The sequence below is a fragment of the Mandrillus leucophaeus genome, unplaced genomic scaffold (genome assembly GCF_000951045.1).
Source record: "Mandrillus leucophaeus isolate KB7577 unplaced genomic scaffold, Mleu.le_1.0 Scaffold21, whole genome shotgun sequence".
Lineage (NCBI taxonomy): Eukaryota > Metazoa > Chordata > Mammalia > Primates > Cercopithecidae > Mandrillus > Mandrillus leucophaeus.
This window is the reverse complement of record NW_012102143.1, coordinates 5,183,862-5,208,645: the sequence shown is the minus strand read 5'-3', so window position 1 is coordinate 5,208,645 and position 24,784 is coordinate 5,183,862. Positions and strand designations below refer to the sequence as shown.

The following is a 24,784-nucleotide window of genomic DNA, read 5'->3' as shown; positions in this document are numbered from 1 at the left end:
AAAATTCCTGAGTTTTGAATCGTGCACCATTCTTCGCAGTGTTAATGAAGTCTTGCACCGTCCTGTCCCATCACATCATGGACGTGAATCATCCCTTTGTCCAGCATGTTCGTGCCGTATTCACTACCTGCCTGTTTCTATGTAGGAGAAAGTATAGTGTATGTAGGGTTTGGTACGATCCAAGGCTTCAGGTGTGCACTGGAGTCTTGGAACATATCCTCCTTGGAGAAAGGGGGACTACTATCATCTAAATCAAATCAAGAGGCCTCTAAAAGTATATTTTTACTTAACAATTCCTTTGTCCTGCGTGATTTGTAACTGATTGGGCCATAAAAAGAAAGTGAGAAGCCGATGAGAAAGCAACTGTCTGCTCTAAAGGAAGCTTTCTGTGCGGTTGAGCGTCTTAGCAGTACCCAGAGACCGGGCAGGTCAAGTCTCAGTGCTGCTGACTGTGATATTTGAGGAGCCCCAGAGAAAGCAAGGCCCAGAAGACTGGAGCCATGGAAATGGCTCAGTTTGCAAAAAAGGGAAGAAAGTTGGATGCGACAAACCACAGATCATGGCATGCTGGTATGGCCACGCAGAGAAAGCAGACACTACAGTGACTCAACTCTGAGGTCGGTGTGCAGGTGAGAACACACTTCTCCTCCCGTCTGTTCATTACTTGTTCAGCCAGCAAGCCTGGAAAGCAATGGAGATGGAAAATGGCAGAGGCGTGAATAAACGCTCCCCTCCCGCAGCGTGTGGTCGCTTAGGCGGCCAAATGTAAGAAACTGACGTTTCTTAGGTGCCATGGTCTGAATATGTGTTCCCCCACCTACGAAAAATTCAGACATTGAAAGCTAATCACCAGTGTGATGGTGTTGGGAGGTGGGGCCTCTGAGGGTGATTAGGTCCTGAGGGCAGAACCCTTGTGATTGAGATGAGTGCCTTTGTGAAGGAGACCCCAGAGAGCTGCCTTGCCCTTTCCGCAGAGTGAAGACAGGGCTAGAAGGCACAGTCTCTGAAGCAGAGAGCAGCCCCCACCAGACACAGAATCTGCACCTTAATCTAGGACTTGCCAGTTTCTGGAACTGTGAAAAATACATTTCTTTTGTTTATAAGCCACTTAGTGTATAATATTTTCTTATAGCAGCCCGAGCTGATCAAGTCATTAGGAATAAACACCTAAAAACCATTAGTATAATTTCAAGGCAGGAGAAATCTGTCTACATGGTATATGCATTTAGGTAGGAGGACTTTGTCAACTCGGACTCATGGTGTGCTGGGAATGTCCAGACAGCAGCATAACTGCAGGCCACCTTCGCATGCCGCAAAGGCCAAGGAGGTCACCGGCCATGGCTCCACCCATGACCATTAAACCAGCACCGTTGCTTGACTGGGAGCCTGGGTAGCTAGAACAGTCCACAGGAGATGGCCAGCAGGGCGAACAATCTGGAAATCTCTTTTGAGCGATGGGGATAGGAGTCAGGAAGGCTTCATCTGGAGCAGACTTAGGGCATGAAAGGGTGCAGACTCCTGAGGCTCCAGAAACTGGGCCTCAGCTGATGGAAGGACAACTTCAATGAATCTGTGGCCTTAAGTCTAGCTGCCTGGGGTGGTTTTAAGAAAAAACGACTCCCAATGTCCACACACCTTAGAAGAGATTCTTACTTAATTGAGCATAATTGGTCTAGGGCAGAGCTGGGCATTGGATTTTTTTTTTTTTTTTTTTTAGCTCTCCATTGGGTTAAGTCAGAAGAGTTGTCTGACAGTGGAGCGGGCCACCCGCCCTGTGTAGAGGAAGAGAGCGTCAGAACTCAGGTCATGGCTGGCCTTCCTCACCTCAGGAAGTGGGCCAGAGTGTGCAAGGCCAGCCACAGTGGTGGGATGGGATCTGGGAAGGTGACCCCTGGTTTCTACTGGGGGAAACGTGTGTGTGACAGTTACAGGAAAGCCCTGGACCTGGGAACCACCCAGTAGAAGGCATCGGGGGAAGAGAGGCTGTGGTGTGGTACAGTCGGGCCCCTGAGGCATAGTGAGCAAGGATCCGGGGACAGGAGGACTCAGGGATCTCAGAGGCAGGCCCCGTGCAGCTCTAGCAACCTAGTGAGTCCCACCCTTAGTAGCTGCTCAGGAAAGGTTCACAGGTAAACAGATAGGCTCATGCACCTTCATTTGTAAAAATCAAGATAAGGCCACAATGAACAGAAAAGCAAACAAAATGAAGTTCAGCCCCACCAACTAAAGAAATATAATTTTTCAAAAATACCATGTTACGCCTATTCATCCAGCAAAACTTTTAAGTCAAAATATGATTCTGCTATAGCAGATATACATCACATATGCATGCATACTAGCCTCCTTCCCACCCCTCAAACCCCCATTCCAGCCAGAGTGATGTCTCAAGGGGCCAATCCCTTCACACCAGCCTCCTGGGTAGCTGCCCTGCTTGTAAGCCAACTCCAAGCTCCCTGAAAAGCACAGCTCACGGTCCTTTCAAGGGCCATCCTCTTTCTCTGTCTCGCCATCTCTGTCTCCCTGTCTCTCTTTTCCTCCCCACTTCTCTTCTCTCCCTCTCTCTCTCCCCACACGCCAGCCTCATGTCTGCCCAGCCCCGCGCAGTCCCCACGGCTGCTGAACCTCCTTCAGCCATCCCTGTGAGACACAACCTCCCCATCTGGACTTGACACATGCTGTTCCTTCTGCTGGAAACACTTTGCCGCACCTCAGTCTCCTTCCCTGGAGCCCTCCGCCTCACCCTTCTCCTCTTCCTCCCCTTCGTCCATCCCTCAGAGCACAGCCTCACCAGTGTAGGGGCTCCCAGAGACCAAAAATAGAACAATCTGAGTATCCAAAACAAAAATGGCAATAATAGACAATAACACTGACGAAAAAGTAATAAAGATGTATGACTCCTTAGTGATACCTGGAAAGAGAGAGAGACAGATGATAAATACTATCTCTGAGAATAAATATACTAATGAAAGTGATTCTAAATTTCTTTTTCGTTCGTGGATTCTCCGTCTTTCCTCCCAGGCCTTGCTTTATCCACTACTGGTCTTTTTCTTGCTGCTCTGCAGGCTTTTCTCTAATGCCCGGGCCTCTTGGGAGCCAGGAACGGGGCGTAGCTAACCCAAACCTTGAGTTCTAGGTGGGACTTCCTTACCAGAGAGCTTTGGTTTAGTGTGAGCTCTGGAAGGTCGGTGAGCTGTGTCATAGGCTTTGGGCCTCCTGGTGTTTCCGGGTCCGGGTTCTCTCCCTGGTTCCCCGCTGGCTGCAGCTCCCCCTGCCTGGCTGATGGGCTGCAGTTCCAGGCAAGCCTGCCATGTCCCCACCTCCCCATGAAGCGAGAGTCCCCTCTGCAGCACCCTGGGCCTCCCCTGAGGCGCTTGTGATCCCGTTTCACATGTCTTCCCTGCTTCCTGGTGACCTGAGCAAATGCAAAGCTGGAAGACACAGTGGACTCAAAACAAAATACAAAGCTGAAAAATGCAAAGCTGAAAAGAGACACGGCGGATTCACAGGGGGACAGACCACAGATGAGAGTCAGGAGGGGCAGGAGGTGTGGCCTTTGAGTGAGCCGGTAACCATGGTCTCAGGGGGCCGTGGAAAGCCCCTGGGAACACTTGAGCCAGCAGGTGACTTGATCAGAGCTACAGTTGCCTCAGAAAGTAACTGAGGCAGCCAAGTGTGCCTTGGCTCCGGGTGTAACCCAGCACTGCCTCGGGAGGGAGAGCCGCTGCCAGCCCTGGGCTGGGGAGGATTCGAGGAAGCCCTGGCTTTCCCAGGCACCTGGGGCACGCGCTGGGGGGAGTCCGATGGCTCCACACCCGACCTCTTTTATTCCGATGGTTGTGTTTTATTCTCATGTGTATCAGGAAACCAATGTATCCACTATGGCTTCACTTTAGCAATAGAGAGTGCCTCTTTAAAGAACGTAAGTGAGTCTTTACAGAAACGATGGTCCTATTGGTCAGGGATTCTCAGATCTGGCAAAAATCACGATGAGGGATGCAGTGAAGTAGGATGACAATGGAGACATTTTCATCAACCCCATTACCCATTAAGCAGTCCCTCCCCTTCCCCCCTCTCTGCCCCACCCCTACCTCCTGGCCACCATTGATCTGCTTTCTGCCCGAGTTTGTCTGTTTTCATATAGACGAGATTATACACCGTGAGGCCTTTTGGGTCTGGCTTCACTCTCAGCCTAGGTCTTCACGCTTCCTCCGCGCCGTAGCCTGTGTCTGTCTTCATGTCTGTGTTCGCTCCTTTCTGTGGGTGAGTTTAACGTTTCATTGTGTGGAAATACCACATTGTGTTTACCCATTTATCCATGGATTGAGCCTATACATTTCCTATTCTTGTTTCATTCAGCCAATGTCGCACACAGGCCAAGCGGCCAGGCCACAGGGCTGACGGGGTTGTTCCTGCCTGCTGTGTCTGGTGGGAAAAGCAGGCTGTTCTGAGGAAATGACAAGCCTGCAACAAGGGCAGGAAGGCCATCAGAGAGGATTTCAGGAGGACGGGAGGTCTGTTCAGAGTCTGAATTCATCAGAAAGCATAGGAGAAGGGTGGCCGTCCAGGCGGATGGAACAGCAGGGAAAGAGTATGGCAGGTGCAGGGGGGTGGCCTTGTCAGCATCTCTGCAGTGATGGTGGAGGCAGGAGGTGGCAAGGACAAAGGCCGCAGAGTGGGGCGGGGACACTCCTGGGGGACCACACCTGTGGGGGTGGTGTGTGGTCTGCTGAGGGGCTTGGACTGTATCCTGTGGGGGACGGCACCTCCCAGGAGCTCCAAGACAGATACCTCTGTGGGGCTTTCAAGCAAGGAAGTCGTGAGGCCAGGTCTGCTGCAGACCCCTTCCAGCAGGAGAGAAGAGAGTGACCCTGCGTTAGCCAACCTTGGAGCAAGGGGCCAGGGCAGTGGGACTGGAGGCGGAAGCAGGGAGACCCCAGGAAAGCCTCCGCGGCAGAACAGTGGGGTTTGGTGTTTGCTTGGCCTTGGGGAGAGAGAGGAGAAATGCCTCTGGATCTGATGCATGGATACTACACAACCACGAAGGCCTGCATCCCAGAGCCCAAACCTGGAGCCCAGACATGGAACGGCCCATCAGGTGCCAGAGTCAGGGCGTGCTCGGGAAACAGCCCAGGGGAGGCACGCCCACGTCACCCAACTGCTGCCCTTCCTCTCACTGCATAGAGAGTACTGAGCCTGCTTCAGGAACCCAAGGACAGAACAGAGCCAGCGGTGTTCCTTTCACCCTCTCTAAGGGTAGCAATAGCCATGATAGTGGTCATCGGAAACATGACTGTTCAGGCAATGTCAACATTATTGCAGAGAAACACCACATGAGGGTTTGCAGGGCCTAGCTCTCACTATTAGGCACAGGTGAACCCTGGCGGCAGAGGGGCAGAGGGGGTGTTGTGCTGGGGCTCAGAGCAGAGCTGCGGCCTGGGCTGACGGCAGGTAGCACTGCAGTCTCCAGTCTTGGTGCACAGGGTTGGCGGCAGGAGCCAGGGATGGTGGCCTGGCTCTCTCTGCTGTGGGGGGCCCAGGGTAGGGAAGCTAGCTAGATCCTGGCTCCAGGAAGGAAGCAGGGCCCCAGAGTCAGGCTGCGGCTCGCAATGGCTTCCAGGCTCAAGGACGAGGCAGGTAGCGAGAGGAAGGAACAGCCCAGGTGCTGGAACTGGCAAGCAGCACAGCTCAGCAAAGGATGGGGAATAGCTCCAAGGGCTGGTTACAGGAACATGAAGGAGGGAGGTAGATGAACTCAGGCTGGGAAATCAGCCTTCAGAGCGAGGAAGGAGTGACAGCATGAGAAGACAGGACCAGGCTGGGTGTGGTGGCTCAGGCCTATAATCCCAACACTGTGGGAGGCTGAGGGGGGCAGATTGTCTGAGCTTAGGAGTTCAAGACCAGCCTGGGCAACATGGCAAAACCCCGCCGCTACAAAAAAATTAAAAAATTAGCCAGGTGTGGTGGTGCACACCTGCAGTCCCAGCTACTGGGGAGGCTGAGGCAGGAGGATCGCTTAAGCCCTGTCTCCAGAAAAAAAAAAAAGAAAAAGAAGTTTTTTAATCAAAAAAGAAGACAGGATCAAACTCGGGGCATGGGGTACCCCAGGGGAGGCCACTGAGAAGGGAAAGCTGATATCAACAGGGGACGCTTTGGTGAGCCTGGACCACCCACGCCTGCTCAGTGGACACAGCACTCCATACTCAGACAGGCCAGAGGGGCACTGCCCCGGGGGACCAGGACTGGGTCATACTCAGACGGGCCAGAGGGGCACTGCCCCCGGGGGACCAGCATGAACCCTGGTCACGGTCATCACAGCGTCTGTGCCTTTTGCTGCCCGGTCTTGCCTGTGATTAACAAAACTATTCTGCTTTGAACAGGAAGAAGATGAAAAATGGAAAATGTCACCAAGTCTTTTTCTCCCTGCGATGAAGGAAGGATGTAATGCATACAAAGGTAAGTTTAGGAGAACATGCATGGTCACTGAGACAGCAGCACATGCTAGGAACCCCGTCGGGGAGGCTGCTGCATGCTACTCACAACCGAGACGTTCTGCCTGTCTCTATTTTAAATTTCCTGGCCAGGCGAAGTGGCTCGCACCTGTAATCCCAGCACTTTGGGAGGCCGAGGCAGGCAGATCACCTGAGGTCAGGAGTTCAAGACCAGCCTGGCCAACATGGTGAAACCCCGTCTCTTCAAAAATACAAAAATTAGCTGGGCATAACAGCAGGCGTCTGTAATCCCAGCTACTCGGGAGGCTGAACCAGGAGAATCGCTTGAACCCAGGAGGCGAAGCTTGCAGTGAGCCAATATCGCGCCATTGGACTCCAGCCTGGGCGACAGAGCGAGACTCTGTCTCAAAAAAAAAAAAAAAAAAAAATTCCTTTTGGTGGCCTGAAGCATACAATTAGTTAAAAGGCAAGACACATTTAGGATGAGAAGATAGTCAAGACCCCCATCCTGTTTTTGAACCCTTAAGACTTCAGCTGAATGTTTTCATGCTAGTGGCAGGAAAGAAAGATATTTTTAGGTTACTTAAATTAAGAAAATTGATACTGTATGTACAGTAAAATGTCTTAATCCTATTAGACTAAGACATGTGCCTGAATTCTGACACACGATTTTTTTGTCAGTTGCTCAGCCTGATGAGTATAGCTGTCATCTGGCTGGATATGCAAATGTAGGAACTGGTCTTTCAGATATTTGCATTTTAATTTCCTAGAACTATTACCCAACTCCTGTGGTTCTACTGTGCCCTCAGGATAAATCCAAACACAGTGACCTGCCAAGATGACCTTGGTCATTAGTGCTAGTATGGAAGTTTCTGAAAGATGCAATCTGGATATGAAGTGGAATCTTTCCAAATGGCAGTCATTCGTGGCCTCCTTCCCAGCCTTGGTCTTCTCTGGATATTATCAACTTAATAGTTGTATTTTTACATTGACTCCGGGCTTTCACCTTAATAATTGCACCTCATCCTAAGCAACAATATGAATGTGGCCATAGGTTTGACATGCTAGTGACATAAGATAAAAATGTCTGCATGCCACTGAAAATTCTCTTACATACCATGCATGGGCACCCCACCGCATGAGATGCTGAACTGAAGTGGAACCCTGGGGGGCATGATGACGTTGGCAGGATTTGGCAACTGAATCCATTTTCATTGGGAAGAAAGGAGGTCAAAAGGGAAAACTAACATTTATTAAGTACCTAAGACATGCAAGGCTTGGAGTTTTTCCATGCCCATCTCATTTAATCTTCACAACAACTGGGAGAGGTAAATGTTGCTCTCCTCGTGTGGGCAGGTACTGGTAGAAGCCCTGCTGTCATCCAAGCTTAAGAATCCATCACCTACTTAACGGTGCAGAGCAGTCACTATCAAAAACACCTTTTCACTTGCATGTTCCTTCAACAAACAGTCAGCATCTCCAGGGTGTCAGGTGCAGTGCTAGCCCGGAGATTTAAAGGTAACATCTGCCAACAACAAGCTTATATGTTGGGGGTTATAGTGGTGGGATCGGGTGGGGATAGTGGCATAAACTGGGTAGTTTCTGTAAGTTAGGATGACAGTAACAACATCCAGTGGGACCTGCTGGGAGTTGCCATCATCCACACGGTGGGGCCAGGGGCCTGGCTAGGGTGCCACTGGCATCAGGTGTGTGTCTACAGCAACAATGCCATCTAAGACTCTGCTTTGCACATCATTATTTGGTCTTTACCGCCACCCTCACTGGCTTGTTACTGCATGTATCTATAACTCCCATGCCTCCAAACACTCCAGATAACATACTAATTCGTTTTCTTCTGGAGAGCACCTTTGTGGAGCCCTCCCTCTCAGCTGCGATCCTTGAGCCTTACTTGGCCTTTGCTGACTTCTTGCCTCTCCCTCATTTTGGTGGAGCTCATTCTCTAGGATGTCCCAAGAAGGGATTTGCAGAGGGGAGTTTTGGCTGCCATGGACATCTGAAAGCTGTCCTGCACTCACACTCAGACAGCAGGTGCCCTGGGATGTGGAAAGCAGGGCTCCCTTCTCTTCTGATACAGCTAAGACACGGGCACAGGAAGGAAGGAGCTGGAGAGCAGAAGCCTGCTGTCCCGTGGCAGGAAGTCAGGGGCCCGTGTCTGAGACTGATAAATCAAGAAGTAACATATGAGCATGTTCTATAGACACTAGGAAAAGAACACAGAAACTACCCGAAATAGCTTCCATGAAACCAGATCACTGCACACGCCCCTGTGGCCGCTGCGCTTCCTCCAGCAGTTCAGGCACGCTCCACCTCTGGCCCTTATGCTTTCTGTTCCTCTGGCTCAGAATGCTTGTCCCTTTGGGCCTCGGTGCCAGTGAGACCTTCTTTAAGGGCCCTTGTGGAGTGACAGTCCCCCTCTGCCCGTGCCCACCCTTTGCCCACTTGGGTGTGAGTGTGTGTTCACAGACGTTTCTCACGGTGCCATGCCAAGTCCTTGAGGGCAGGGCCTTCCATTATCCACCTGCTCTGAGAGCAGTGCCTGGCCCATAATTGGGCTCAATAAAGTCAAAATGTAATAACTGCATTTGTCCTGTGTATTTTTAATGAATAAATGAATATAGGCAAGAATGCCATTGGATAATGTAATTGGCAGGTAGACAGAGTGGGACAGGTTTTTCATTATCATCTGTTTAATATTCTGACTTTGTTTAAAACAATGTGTATCATTTTGATACAAGCAAAAATTAATTTGGGAGAAATCTAACGTCCCCATGGGAAGCCAACTCTTGCAACCTGCTGACCGGCCCAAAAGCTCTGAAAACTGTCCACGCCTTTTGTGTAATATCTGTTTCCATTAAGACTGAAAAAGCAAGCAGTGTCCCTCCTGGAAGCAAACCCGCAGTGTCATTTTCCTGGTCGGATGGTGTGGCGTTGGACTTGTTATCTGCCAGGTCTTTAGTAACTTCAAGGAATTAAATGTCTTCCTCTTAGAATTCTTTTCTTAAAAAATCAAAGGTTTTCCTCTTCAAATAAAACATTAGCATTTTAATCACTAAGATTAGCCCCCCGCCCCGGCGCCCCTCTTTCATTGCCCCCCCACGTGTGAAACTGCCTTGGCCTCGCTTTTCACATTCTCGGGATAAAAGCTCTTTCTCCGCTCTAGGAGAGAGTGGGGCAGTCGTTGCCCTTTGAGGGCCGTGAATAGCTTCCTGCATTTATAAATGTCCATGAAATTCTTGAAGGGATTGAAAAGTGCCCTGCGCAAAAGTGTCATGAGAAAAGCAAAGTTTCAGTAGAAAACTCAATCCATTTAAACGATCTAGAGGGGAAATGGGCAAAACGGCTCCGTGGTGTTTTATTTTAAATATAGTTGCGACTCCAGAATGAGAATGTGTTCCACCGTACAACTGTTTCTACATAAGTAATTGTGTCATGGTTTCCCTTCTGTGAGAGATTCTGCCTTCCTTTTATTATGAAATACGTTATTTCCTGATTTTAGTGAATCTAGTGAAAAAGAAAAGTAGCTTCCCGTAACTAACAAAGCTGTTCTGTTTAAAATGCCCTGATGTAACAGATAGGTGCTGCTAGTGGAGAAGATTTAGAAATCCCACAAGGGAGATTGTTATTAGTAAACAGCACGTTATGACACATTGAAACCTTTTCTAGAATTTTCGAGGAAGAATGCTTACAATTTTAGACACATAAAAGGAAACATTGATTCCTTTTCCTACATTTTATCATTACGTGTTATTCCTACATTTTGAAGTTTTTCACAGTTTAAGCTTATGTACATTTCAGAAAATTTACTAGAAAAGAGCAATTCGCTTCAAATGCAGGAGTTGTAAACCCTCTGGGCCTTTGGAGTACACGCATCATACAAGCTAACCACAAAATCTAAGGGAGTGCAGGGTGAAGAATGAACTTCCACCTATTAGTGACATGAAGTCTCTCTTCCACCAATGGGATGCTTTAGACAATGTATGCAATACTTGTTTTCTACACCCTGGCTCTCGGGCCGGCTGTCACTGGGAAGGATTATGGTAACGAGAGAAGTTCAGCCCAGGCCCCCTCCTGTAGGCCCACTCCAGCTCATCAACCTTTTTCGCCTCTTCTCCCCTCCTGTTGTCACACCTGTTTTGGGCTGGTCACCTGCCCTATGTGAATGATGACACCCCTTGAACTTCAGCCTCACCTCTGCAGTCACCTTCAGAGTCCCATCCGAGCCCCCTTCCCACCCCCAGCTCTGTGCCCCCAATCCCTGGGCCACCTCTTATGAGACTGCCCTGTCAGGAAGGACACCTAAGTGCATTGGTACCGTGAAAAATTTGCCACCTTTGTGATTTATTTTTTGTCTGTTTGTAAGCCCACATTAAAAGAAATCTGCATCATTTTCTGCATTTTCAAAAACCTGCCCAACTGACCTTGCATCACCACAGGCTGGTCCTCCATATCTCTGTGGCAGAGACGGTGCTCAAACAGCAATACACACAGCCCTGCCCTTCAGTTTGCTGGTAGGAGGTAGGCTGGTCAAGAGCTCTTGCTGGGTCCTGCTGGACCCCCCACCACCCACCCCGCTCAGATACCTGCTGAGCCATCCGTGCTGCAGTCTGTCCGGAAGTCAGATGGACCTGCCTCTGCCGTGTGTGGCAAACAACCCCTTCTGCCCAGAAAGTGCTGTGGTCACCTCTGGTGTCAGCATCTGCAGCTTGTGAACCCGACCCGCTCTTTTTTTTTTTTTTTCTTTTTGAGACGGAGTCTCGCTCTGTTGCCCACGCTGGAGTCTCAGCTCACTGCGACCTCTGCCTCCTGGATTCAAGCAATTCTCCTGCCTCAGCCTCCTGAGTAGCTGGGATTTCAGGCACGTGCCACCACACCTGGCTAATTTTTGTATTTTTAGTTGAGACGGGGTTTCGCCATGTTGGTCAGGCTGATCTCGAACTCCTGACCTCGTGATCTGCCCACCTCGGCCTCCCAAAGTGCTGGGATTACAGGCATGAGCCACTGCGCCCAGCCCGACCCACTCTTTTTGAAAACTGGAGCTGCGTTTCCATGTCCTGTCTTCCTGCAGGTGTCCTGTCCTGAGGGTCCTGACTCTGACCACTAAAGGCACAGGCACTGGCCCCAGGGCCCCACTTGCTCTTTGCTGGCACGCACCTGCTTTGGGACATAGCTGTTTCTGGTGTAGCTGCTGTCCTGTGTGATCTTCTCCCTCCAGGAAGTAGAGAGTGTCAATGAGGTAGGCTAAGACCCTGTGAGATGCTCTGCTTCCTAGGGGATGGCAGCAACTATTTGGGGCTAAACTGGAACTGTATATATTTATTTATATATAAATATTTATTAAAAATGATTTATTCATATAACTTTATTTTATTCCATTTACCATCACCATATCGGCGTGAGGAAGGGGTTATTTTCATTTCTCAGAAAGGGGAATGGGCTCGGCAAAGGCTGTCCCCTGCTAAGGTCACCAACTGGTAGGTGGTAGGGCAGAGGTTCCACCTGGCCGCAAACAGTGGCCCTTGCACCAAGCTGTGCTGCCCCGGGCAGGTGGCAGGTGGCCAAAAACCTCGGGACAATTGTCCTGCCTATTTGCCAGTTCTGAGTTTGCATCAGAATCTCCCCAGTCTCTCTCCACCTCTCCTGAGAGTCTAGGTTTTACTGGGTCTCACAGCATCTCATCCCTACCCCTTTCCTTGTTCATCCCTTTGGCCAGTTCCTGGTCCCTCTGTGGTTTGTTCAGAGACTCAACCTCTCCTTCCCATTCGTTTACCCACATGATTCTCTGGGGAATCTTCTCTATGCTAGGTCTTCACATTTGATGGCTCTGGGTCTCTAGCAGCCAGACTTGTTCTTCTATCTGTGACTATGACTTTCCTCCCAATGTAGAGTTAGAGCGCCACCCTCTCCCTTCTTGGTCAGTGGGTCATGCCATGCTTGTCAGGGAGGCCATGCTGAGAAGCCTCCTTCATTCATTCACCACCCCACCTGCCTTGCCTCGGAGGCCTGCAGCCTCTGCCGTCTTCACAAGGGGTAGCTCTTGTCCCTCAAAGGTTGGGAGCCTCTGTCTGTGCCCCAAGTCCTCAGCTACCTTCCCAGGTTAAAGGTCATCACAGCGCTAAAGGCAGGTGCCAGTGAAGTGGCCAGACTGGTTGGCGGTTGTCAGCTTCACCAATTCCAGCAAATTTCCTTTACGTTCTCGACATAGATTCCAGAAAGACGTCTCCTTCCCCAAATGACAAGTCTTGGCTTCCCACGGGAGACCCCTTCCAAGTCCCACGTCGAGGATCCAGCTGTCCCACACCTCAGCATACATTTGGAACCTCCCTTCTGAGAAAGGAGCTCTATTTCCATTTATTTTAGTGATGGGAAATTATCCTTATTTTGTCTAGGGTCATGTTTCTCTAGGTCCACCCTCCTAACCACCAGGAGGAGGCAAAAGGGAAATGTTAAATATGTGTGATTTCAAAAACATCCAAAAAGTAATTCGGAAATTTAGGTGTTGAATTAGGGAGAAATACTGAGTACTTGTGTGTTTAATGTTGTCTGTTTTATAATAGGAGGCAAGGGATAATTCCTGGAGGGTTCAACAGGCAACAAAATCTTTCGTATTTTAGTGAATCATTTGAAGAAAAAAAATGAGATAAAACATTATAAAAGGGGTCACTTATGATTGTATAATCCCACCATTAACATATTGTTCTTACATGATTATAATAATACAGTAGAATACAATTGTATCACACTTAAAAAATATTGAGTAAAACAAGGCCGGGCGCGGTGGCTGACGCCTGTAATCCCAGCACTTTGGGAGGCCGAGGCGGGTGGATCACGAGGTCAGGAGATCGAGACCATCCTGGCGAACACGGTGAAACCCCATCTCTACTAAAAATACAAAAAAAAATTAACTGGGCATGGTGGCGGGCACCTGTAGTCCCAGCTACTCGGGAGACTGAGGCAGGAGAATGGCATGAACCCAGGAGGCGGAGCTTGCAGTGAGCCGAGATCGCACCACTGCACTCCAGCCTGGGGGACAGAGCAAGACTCCGTCTCAAAAAAAAAAAAAATATTTTTACATCAGCAGTTTTTTTTCTTTGTTTGGTGTATTTACAAGCACATATATGAATGTCATCTGTCCAGCTTATTTTACTCAAACTTTTATCCTATGCAATAGCATATAAAGTGAGGCTTATGTTTATATTGCAATAACTGTTTTCACTAACCTGCATCTTTTTAAAATTTTTTCTTTTTCTTTACCCTTCTGGAGTATAGAGATCTGGATGAATAAAGATGAGTCTTGGAATTTCTCTCAGGACTTTGATCCAGAACTGATCAAAGAGGAGAAACGGAAAGAATTAGAGTCAGAGATCAGGGTACAGGTACAGCTATGTTTATGGTGTAGTAATAGCAAATCATTTACTTCAACCGTTCTGCTTCTTTACAATTTCCTATTAATGACCTACCCCATAATTTAAGGGATTTTTAAACTTCACAAACAAAACACAAGACATGCAAAGTGACCTAAAAGTATTGTTTTGTATTCTCCTAGGTTGATGAGTTGATGAGACAGGAACTGAAAAACTTAAAGCTAGCTGTGGACAGAGAAAGGGAGCATCCAGCAAAAGTAGGAAAGAAGAAGAAGGTGAGTGGGGAAGGACCCTGCAGAGGGGTGAGGTGGAGCCGATCCAGTCATGAAAAGCAGCCCCTGCCATTCTGTGGCATGTCCAGGAGGGCTGCCTGTTGCCAGGACACCTCACGGGGAAACATGCCTGCCTTTGGTAAATTCAGTTGGTCCACCATTTAACCTTTGGGCCTGCGGATTCATAAATAGGGTAAACCCAACCATCTGAGAGTAACATCTCCCAAGCCCTGGTCGGTTGCAGATTCATATTACCCAAGCCCCACTGATAGAAAGAGAACTATCAAAAGAGCCAAAGCATATTCCCCAAATGGTCTCCCATCTGTTCCTGTACATAGAGCTATAAGGGAGGCCAATGGTAATGAGTAGGATTTTGTGAGTGGGGGAATCATAGGGAAAGGAATTGGATGAATTGAAGTGTAAGTTGCCACCAATCCATCTCACAGTGGTTTAGAGTAGCTAGTTAGATCAGAGTATTTTAAGTTCTTTTAGTTTGCCCCCTACTTCTACCTTCATTCCAGAGACAGCCCTGTTATTGGGGCCAGATACCCAGAGTAGAGAGCGGAGAGTTCTCCTCCCTGTCAGTGCTGGCGTGAGCACAGGCAGCCTTTGCTTGTATGGCAGCTTTCTCCACGTTCCATGACTGAGCCACTTTTCCTGTGATTCACACATTTTCTCTTAGAGATTTCCACACATTCAGCTGCATTTGTGACTACTTTTGCTAGATCAGGGGCCATGTGGTCTTTTCAGGATGACTGGCTCTTGATCCATTTTGTATTGATATTATGGTTTAACCCTGAAGGCAGCTGAATTGGTGTTCTGAAGATCCTTCACTGTAAGCTGAAAACAGCAATTTAATAACCATCCATAGACGAAAGTACCTTCACAAGAGCTCTGGGATTCAGGTGAGAGGCTGCACACCCGGGTGGAGCACAGAATCATAAAAAAAAAAAGATGCATTGAAAAGAGTAAGAATGAAAGTTTCACTTTACCCATGTCACCCCAAAGCCCACACATCCTAGTGCCAAGAGAGATTTCCTAGACCCATGAGTTCTATCTTGGAAGAAAGGGACAGAGAAGTGAACATCTGACTTTGCCATGGAGCTCAGCACCAGGCCTGTGGACCCCAGTACCATGGGCCTCCCACAAACCCTGATACCAGGTCCATCCACAAAAATCAGTATTGGGCCTGTCTTTGGACCCCAGAACCGTGAGCCTCCCACAAACCCTGGTTGAGCCTTGCTTCTGTGGCAGCTCTCTCCACTTTTGTGATAGCAAGTGTAATAGCAAGTCATTTACTGCAACCATTGTGCTTCTTTAGTTTTGTGGGTCTATCCACAAAAATCAGTGTTGGGCCTGTCTTTGGACCCCAGAACCAGAAAAGAATCAAAATGTAGCACTACAAAACATCATTCAGTTACAAAGCAACTTGTAACTTGAGAGAGGAACAAAAGAACCTCAAAATAGAAATAACAAAATGGCAAAAGTAAGCCCTGCCTTTCAAAAATTACTTCAGATGTATATAGATTAAACTCACCAATCATAAGATATAGAGTGACTGAACGGATTTTAAAAATTCAACTATATGCTATATACATGTAATTTACTTTAGATTTAGGGACACATAGGCTGAAAGTGAAGGGATGGAAAAAAGATATCTCATGCAAATAATAAGCAAAAGAGAGAAGAAATGGCTATACTTATATCAGACAAAATAGACTTCAAATCAGAAACTGTCACAAGAGACCAAAAAGATCATTAACTAATGATAAAAGGGTCAATTCAATAGGAAGATATAACAAGTATAAATAAATATACACCTTTAATCAAAGCACCTAAATATGTGAAGCAAATATTAACATATCTGAAGGGAGAAATAGACAGCAATACAATAATAGTAGGAGACCTCACTATCCCATTCTCAGTAATGAATATATCATCCAGACAGAAAATCAATAAGAAAACAGCAGACTTGAATAGTACTAGGAACCAAATAGTCCTAACAGTTATTCTACCCAGTAGCACCAGAGCACACATTCTTCTCTAGTATACATAGAACATTCTCCAGGATGTATTACATGCTAAGTCACAAAACAAATCTTAATAAGTATAAGAATATTAAAAACATTCCAGGTAACTTACAACTGCGATGAAATGAAACTAGAAAACAATAACACAAATAATACAGAAAAATTCACAAATATGCAGAAATTAAACCACACACTCTCAAACAACCATTGGGTCAAAGAAAAAAATTTGAAGGGATATTAGAAAGTATATCGAAACAAAAATGAAAGCACAACATACCAAAAATTATAGGATGTAGCAAAGGTAATACTAAGAGGAAAGTTTTTCACCATAAATGCCTACATTAAAAAAGAACAATCTCAAATAACCAACATACCTCAAGGAACTAGAACAAGAGGGGAATATTAAACCCAAAGCTAGCACAAGAAAGGAAATAGCAAAGATTAGAGCAGAAATCCATGAAATAGAGAATCGATAGTAGGAAAAAATGATAAAACTAAGAGTTGGTTTTCTGAAAGGATTTTAAAAATTGACAAACTCTATGCTAGACTAAGAAAAAAGAGATGAGATTTAAGTAAATTCAGAAATAGAACAGAGGAAATTACAACCAATGTCAAAGAAACAAAAAAGATCATAAGAGACTATTATGAATAATTAGATGCTAATAAGTTGGACAACCTAGAAGAAATGGATACATTCTTAGAAATATACAACCTATAAGACCAAATCTAGAAGAAATAGAAAGCCTCAACAAATCAATAACAAAGAGATTAAATCAGTACTCCAAAACCTTCCTGGGATCCTGGAAAACAAAAGGACATTAGGGAAAAATTAGTGGAAACCTAATAAACTTTGAGTTTTTGTTGATAATATTGTGCCAATGTTGGTTTCTTAGTTGTGACAAATGTCCCATAGTGATGTAAAATGTTAATATGGAAAATTATGTGAGAGAGATACAGGACCTTTCTGTACTACTTTTGTAAATTTTCTGTAAATCTGAAACTGCTATACAATTAAAAGGTTTTGTTTGCAGATGACATTATTTTCTTGTGGAAAATCCCAAGGAATCTACCAACTCCAAATCAACTTATATCAGCAAGGGTGCAGGATATAAGATAAGCATGCAGAAATCAATTGTATTTCTATCTATCGTCAATGAATACATAGACACAAAAGTTAAAATGGAATGTGCTTTTAAATCACTCAAAAAATGAAATACATATGTGTAAATCTAACAAAACAGATATACGACTTGTATGTTAAAACTGCACAATGCCAGTGAAAGAAATCAAAGCAGATCTGAATAGACAGATATACCATATTCATGAATTGGAAGACTCAACATAGTAAAAATGTCCATTAGGATATTTTTATAGGATAGGATTAATGCAATTCTATCAAAATACCAGAAATATAATTTGTAGACATAGACAAGTTTATTCTAAAATTGCAAAAGCAATTCAAAGGAGGAAAGATAACTTTTGAATAAGTAGTGCCAGAGTAACTGGACATCTATAAGCAAAAAGAAATGAACCTCAACCTAAGTCTCATACATTATATAAAAATGAATTCAAAATGGGTCACAGACTTAACTTTTAGAAAAACAGAAAGAGAAGACTTTGGGGACCTAAGCCTAGACAAAGAATTCTTAGAATTAGCATCCAAAACACAATTTTAAAAAGGAAGTATTGGACTTCATCAAAACTAAAAATGATTGCTCTGTGAAAGACCCTGTTAAGAGGATAAAAAGACAAGCTACAGACTGGGAGGAAATATTTGCAAACCACATATCTGACAAAGATCTAGTGTTCATATACTGACATATATAGACCTCTCAAACATATAAACATATAAAGAACTCTCAAAACTCAAAAGACAAGCAACCCAATTAGAGAACGAGTGAAAGACGTAAAGAGACATTACACTGAAGAGGATGTACAGATGGCAAATAAGCACATGAAATAAGCACATTTGGAGCATGTCCCTCTAGGCCATCACAAGTTCCTGAATGCAAAGCCCCTTGGGAACTAGAGGTAGACTGTTGCCTGGCCCTGAGGGCTCCAGATTTGGGGCTAGATGCTAACAGAGAAAGGTGATTGGGTACTGCCTTAGTCTGTTCGAACTGCTATAACAACGTTCTTAGGCTGAGTAATTTATAAACAACAGAAATTAATAGCTCATAGTTCTGGGAGCTGGGAAGTCCAAGATCAAGACACCAGCGGATTTGATGTCTAGTGATTTTGTGTCTGGTGAGGCCTCATTATCCACTTCAAAGATGGTTCCTTCTAGCTGTGTCTTCACATAGTGGAAGGGGTGAACAAGCTCCCTCAGACGTCTCCATGAGAGTGGAACCCTCGTGACCTAATTGTCTCCCAAAGGCCCCATCTCTTAATACCTACCTTGGGGGTAGGTTTCAACTCATGAATTTTGGGGAAACACAAGCTTATATCAGGCACCAAAGGTGAACACAGCTTGACTCTGTGTGTGCACACAGCATTTTCATCCTTTGTGGGACACCAAGCCAGAGCCCAGAAAGCCAGAATGCTCTTCCCTCTTTGGAATTTGGCCCCGTGTAAATTCCACAGTGGGGATCTCACGTCTATCCACACAAGGACACACCTACATAAGCAACTTGGGATGGGATCTTCCAGGACAGTCCCTGCGTCCATGAAAACACTGCAGCTCCATGTTCACGCCGCCACAGTTAACTTTCCACCTCCCCCCACCCCCAGAAAACAACGTGCTTAGCTAATTTCTAGGACTTATTTGCTTGCCTGTTTTGACTAAATTGTTGGTTATTTCCTTTTTTTCCAAAGAAGAAAGGAAAGAAAGGCAAAAAGAAAGAGAAAAAGACAAAGAAGGATAAAGATCTGACAGCGGACAGGTGAGGAATGGACTCGTTGTGTTGTGAGGCATGTGAGAAGAGGGTGCCCCAGAGAAGAGCACAGGAAACCCCAAGGGCACCCCCTCTGTGGTGCCACGCCCTCTTCATCCTCCACAGTCCTGTCCCTACAAATCCCAGACTGGAAAGATGCCTGGGTGGCCCAGAAGGCAAACCTGGACCCCCATGACTTCTGACTTCATAACTTTTTTTTTTTTAAGTTTTGAAATTCATGGAAGGGGTGTTGTTTAAATTTTGTGTTTAAGAAATAACAGCCTGGTGAAGCTTTTGAGGAAATATGGAGACTCTGAGTAGCCACAGGGCAGGAATCTGTCCAAGCGCCTCTGCTGGGGCCCTTGCTCCTGCCGCGGAAGGAATGAGAGCCGTGAGGCCCAGTCTCAGGAAGGGCTGTGTCCTTTCTCAGAGCTTCATGGGCCCAGCTTCAGTGCAGGACGAATGAATTCAGTGTTCATTTTTAACTTGAAGTGGCCTGAAAGTGCTTTAACACTGAAAATAAATAGTACCTAGGTTTTCAAATATTATCAAGGAATTTAATTAAAATCCCTAATAAATAATGTGGGAAATAATTTTGAATGTATATTTTTCTTCCCATGGGTCTTATTAATGGGTCAACACCTGTCGCTCCCCTGTTGGGGGTTCCCTCCCCTCCCTTGGTCCTGTCACTCTTCTGTTTGGGCGTTCCCTCCCCTCTCCCTTGGTCCTGTCACTCCCCTGTTTGGGGGTTCCCTCCCCTCTCCCTTGGTCCTGTCACTCTTCTGTTTGGGGGTTCCCTCCCCTCCCTTGGTCATGTCACTCTTCTGTTTGGGCGTTCCCTCCCCTCTCCCTTGGTCCTGTCACTCCCCTGTTTGGGGGTTCCCTCCCCTCTCCCTTGGTCCTGTCACTCTTCTGTTTGGGGGTTCCCTCCCCTTGGTCCTGTCGCTACCCTGTTTGGGGGTTCCTGCTTCTCCCTGCGTCCCAGCGTTACTCTCCCCAAACTGTTCGAGAGAAGCTCTGTGAGAGAGAAAGCCCTGCCTAGAGCTCTCTGAGGGGGAAGAGGAGGCCAGAGCACCCAGAGGGGCACCGGGCGTCTGTAGCCTCCAGGGAGGCCAGAACACTGCCGTGGCCCTGGCAAGCAGCCCCTGGAAACACAGTCACGGGGAGTGTGGGTTTCTGCTCTCTAGAGAAATGGCTCTCACAGGACATCCATAGAGGGAGAGGGCTGCGGGTTTCTCCTCTCAAGTCTCCACTGTTTGAGAAGCAGTTCCAGGTCGAGAAGCTGTGGCTGGCGGCTGCCTAAGAGGCAGCTGGTCAAGTGTTTTGAGTGTCAGGTGCCCCTGTTCCTGGGGAGACACACATCTGTCCATGTGCAAACACTGGCACCTCCTGGGACAGATTTGGGGGGCAGAGGAGCCTCAGAGTCCCATCCCTTGAGGAAGGTGCAGCCCATGCTCACACACAATGCCACGGTGTCTTCTACTAGCTTTTTTTTTTTTTTTTTTTTTTGAGATGGAGTCTCACTCTGTCGCCTAGGCTGGAGTGCAGTTGTGCCATCTCAGCTCACTGCAACCTCCGCCTCTGGTGTTCAAGTGATTCTCCTGCCTCAGCCTCCTGAGTAGCTGGGATTACAGTTGCCCACCACCAGGCCCAGCTAATTTTTTTGTATTTTTAGTAGAGACGGGGTTTCACCATGTTGGCCAGGCTGGTCTCAAACTCCTGACTTCAAATGATCGGCCCCCCCAGCCTCCCAAAGTGCTAGGATTACAGGTGTGAGCCACCACGCCTGGCCTCGGACTTTCTTAATATTGTTTGTTCTGATTATGTTAGAGAATCTTCTTCAAATTTATGTTAATATTTTATACCTGTGTTATGTGTTTATGTTAAATAAGTATTCAAGTTAAAACACTGCAGTTGATACCTTCTTGATATATATGGGTCAAATATTGCTATCCCAAATTCCGCTAAATTAAATCTTTGTTAACTTTCAGCAGAGGGCATACTACTTTAAACATGTTTGATGGAATACAACTCCAGTCATCCAAAGACTGGGGTCATTGGATTAGCATTTCCCCTAATAATATTTGGCTTGAATCTAGCTGGTATTCTCGGGTATCTTTTAATCACACTAACTTGGGTCACAGGACAGTCAGAAGAACTGTCTAAATAAAGTTGTATTTACAGTTCTCAACTTAGAGAAAGACCAGAGTGGGATGGAAGAATAAAGAAGAGGAAAAGACAAAACATCTCAAAGGATTATACTGAATAATATTGGAATTTAGCCTATCTAATTTATGCAAGCCAAACCCAGCGCGTATCACTGGGAGTTTCATCCGTTACGTGGGATAGATACTATGTCCATTTTTTTCTCAATTAGTATAAATTACCAATGTGCTGGCTATATGCCCAAGGTCCTTTTAGAGAAGTGGTTTTGACATCTGTAAACACTCCATAAAGTATAACACCCTCCTAAAAAATCATCACCCTCATAGCTTTAGACGTTTTATCTTCCATATAAGAATTATCTTCAGTCTCATCCTTTGTTCTTTGTAGATGTTTCTTTCAAACAATTGTGCAATTGGGTTAAAAGGAAACATAAATTTCACAAAGAATTAATGACGTACTACAGCTTGCAGATGCTAGCCGAATATATAATTATAGGTCCATTGCGTTACTATTATTGGGTAATTTCTAATTCATATTTGTGCCATCATGAAGACTGATGGAAGGGCAGATTGCAGGAGTTATAGCTGGTCCCAGACGCCCAAAGATATCATTCTTATTAATGGGAAACATCAGATACACACATGGATGAGTGAAAGTATTGTTTTTAAAAAGCCTAATTTATCCCCAAATTGTAGAAACACTTCAAAACTCCTTTTATTTGCATATGAACAAATGTACTTGGAAATAGATCTGGTGTAAGTTCTCCACATATGTGATCATTAACAGAAATACTCCTGATTTCTGTGTGTGTGACTCTGGAACAGACACTCTGCTTTCTCCCCAGGACCATCGAGTCTCTGTATAAGGAACTGGTGGAAGAAGGATTACTGATCCAGGCTCTGAAAGTCAACCTCTCTGATTACATTGGTGAGTACACAAAGAATAATGCATGTGTGTGTCACGTGTCACCTCTTGTGTTTTGAAATCCCAGCAGCCAGAAATATGTTTTATTTACATTTTTGTTCAAGCCAAAACCTGGCCCATGGTGGCTCCTGGTAAATGTTGGATTGAATTGATTCAAATAACCTAAGAGGATGCTGTGAACTAACAGATTCTCTTAATAAAATGGTTGCAGCTCTCTCCCCTAATGTAATAGAAGCAGGTTTTTAACCTACTAGCAAGGTTCCTCGATGCATTCTTTCTGGCATAATCTGATTTAAGGAGATGGGGAATTGTTTATGATTTCACATGTAAAAAATGCACCTGGGGCAGCACCTAAGGCTTCCACAACACACTCTTTACTGGAGGAATTATTTCCAAAAGATACCTTCCAATAGAGACACAAATATTGGGGAGGAATGAGGTGGGGACATTTGTTATCACAGCCTCACCTAATGGTTTTCTCTGAATTTTTAAAAAATGACGATGACCTGAAAACACACTTAAATCTTAAAATTCCTCATAACTGTACCACCCTAATGCAGTTATTAGTTTTACTTTTATGAAGAAATTACCCCAATGGATGACAACATTCTCCTACATAACCACAGAAGGAAAATCACTCAGAAAATCAAACAATAATGCAATACTGTTACCTAATATACAGTGAACTTTCAGTTTTCCCAATTGTCCTGATAATGTCCTGTATACGTACTTGTCTTTCTGCATCCAAAATCCAGCCAAGGATGGTGCGAGTGATTGTTGTGTCTCTTCCGTCTCCCATAATTCCTTCCTTCTGGAACAGTTTCCCAGCCTTCCTCCATCTTTCACAACACTGGCATTTTTGAAGAGTCTGAGCTGTTCACAGACTGTCCCTCAATTGAATGTGCGTCATGGTTTCCTCATTATTTGATTCAGGGTAAACATTTGAGAGGAAAACGATGGTGTGTCCCTGTCAGTGTTTCCCACTGGGGGCACCTAATGCCACTTTGTCCCATCGGTGATGATGTTAAGTTTAATCTTGTGGCTTAGGCACTGTTCCCTCTATTTCTCCACTGTAAAGCATCATCTTTCCCTTTATAATTAATGAACAGTGAATCCAAGGGGTGATATTTTGAGGCTGTGGAGATTCTGTTCCCAGCATCCTTTCAGGCAAGCGTTTTAGCACCCCCTGACGATTTTTATCTGCATCAGTTATTGCTGTAGCAGTTGTAAAGTGGAGATTTTTCTCTTTCTATCATTCCTTCTACATTGAATAGATGTCATTCTTCTGTAAGGAAGTGTGTAATCTTTTAAAATTGTGTTATCAGTGTAGACACATGGATTCTTTTTTTATTCAATGTATTATCTATGCCTATCATTATCCATCCTGATATTTACATTGACCCAATTTTGGTCTGTGAGAGCAAGAAGGCTGGCATTCTCCTTTGATCAAGGGATGGTTATTTTAATCCCTTTTTGAGACAGCCTTGTTTTCTTCTTGAGGACTTGAAGGAGCACTCACATTTCCTAATAGCATAAGAATTTTGCCAGAATATATATTGAGATATGTTTTGGGTTTCTATTTATTTTACTTTCTGTGTTTCTTCTTCAGGTGCTGGAGAATTTTCTCCTGTGCCTTGATTCTGTTTTGTTAATTCTGTTGATATTTTTAAATGGCTATTTTTAACAGAACCTTCTCTTATTTATGGTTTGGATTTGTGAACAAAAGATCCTAGTGCCTAGTACAATGCCTGGCACATGGTAGATTCCCATTACCTATGTGTGGACTGACTTCTCAACTGATTATTAGTTTCTTATCCCTTCTGAACTTTTTCAATGATCTGTCAATTTTCAGGAAGCATCTTTAAGATGCCTAAGGTCAAAGTGGATGGAGTCAGCCATTTAAGAGTGACTCTGATATGGTTTAGATCTGTGTGCCCACCAAACCTCATGTAGAATTATAATCCCCAGTGTTGGAGACAGGGCCTTGTGGGAGGGGAGTGGATCATGGGGACAGTTTCTCATGAACGGTTTAGCACCATCCTCCTTGATACTTCCTTCGCGGTAGTGAGTTCTCACAAGATCTGGTCATTTAAAAGTGTGTAGCAGTCTGGACACAGTGGCTTACGCCTGTAATCCAACACTTTGGGAGGCCGAGGCGGGCGGATCACCTGAGGTCAGGAGTTTGAGACCAGCCTGACCAACATGGAGAAACCTCATCTCTACTAAAAAAAAAAAAAAAAAAAATTAGCCAGGAGTAGTGGCACTCGTCTGTAATCCCAGCTACTCGGGAGGCTGAGGAAGGAGAATCGCTTGAACCTGGGAGGTGGAGGTTGCAGTGAACCAAGATCACACCATTGCACTCCAGCCTAGGCAACAAGAGCAAAAGAAACACCATCTCAAAAAACAATAATAATAATAAAAATAAAAATAAAGGTGTGTAGCACCTCCCCCTTTTCTCTCTCTTGCTGTAGTTCCCACCATGTGAGACATCTTGCTCCCTCTTTGCCTTGTGTCACGATTGTAAGTTTCCTGAGGCCTCCCCGGAAGCTGAGCAGATGCCAGCATCATGCTTCCTGTATACCCTGCGGAACCATGAGTGAATTAAACCTCTTTTAATTATAAATTACCCAGTCTTGGGTATTTCTTTATAGCAATTCAAGAACAAATTCATACAGACTCTAAGTGAAA

The 24,784-nt window shown here is 45.6% G+C and overlaps 1 protein-coding gene across 3 annotated transcripts in view; it reads left to right on the top strand.

Annotated features, from left to right (window-relative positions):
- Positions 1–24,784, top strand: part of IQCA1 (IQ motif containing with AAA domain 1) — a 182,471-nt gene that overhangs the window by 102,391 nt on the left and 55,296 nt on the right. For all 3 annotated transcript variants that reach the window (XM_011980286.1, XM_011980285.1, XM_011980284.1), the window contains 5 exons: positions 6,378–6,453; positions 13,737–13,843; positions 14,014–14,106; positions 18,948–19,015; positions 22,017–22,099. In XM_011980286.1, the coding sequence (XP_011835676.1) occupies positions 6,378–6,453; positions 13,737–13,843; positions 14,014–14,106; positions 18,948–19,015; positions 22,017–22,099 (427 nt within the window). The remainder of the gene's footprint in view (positions 1–6,377; positions 6,454–13,736; positions 13,844–14,013; positions 14,107–18,947; positions 19,016–22,016; positions 22,100–24,784) is intronic.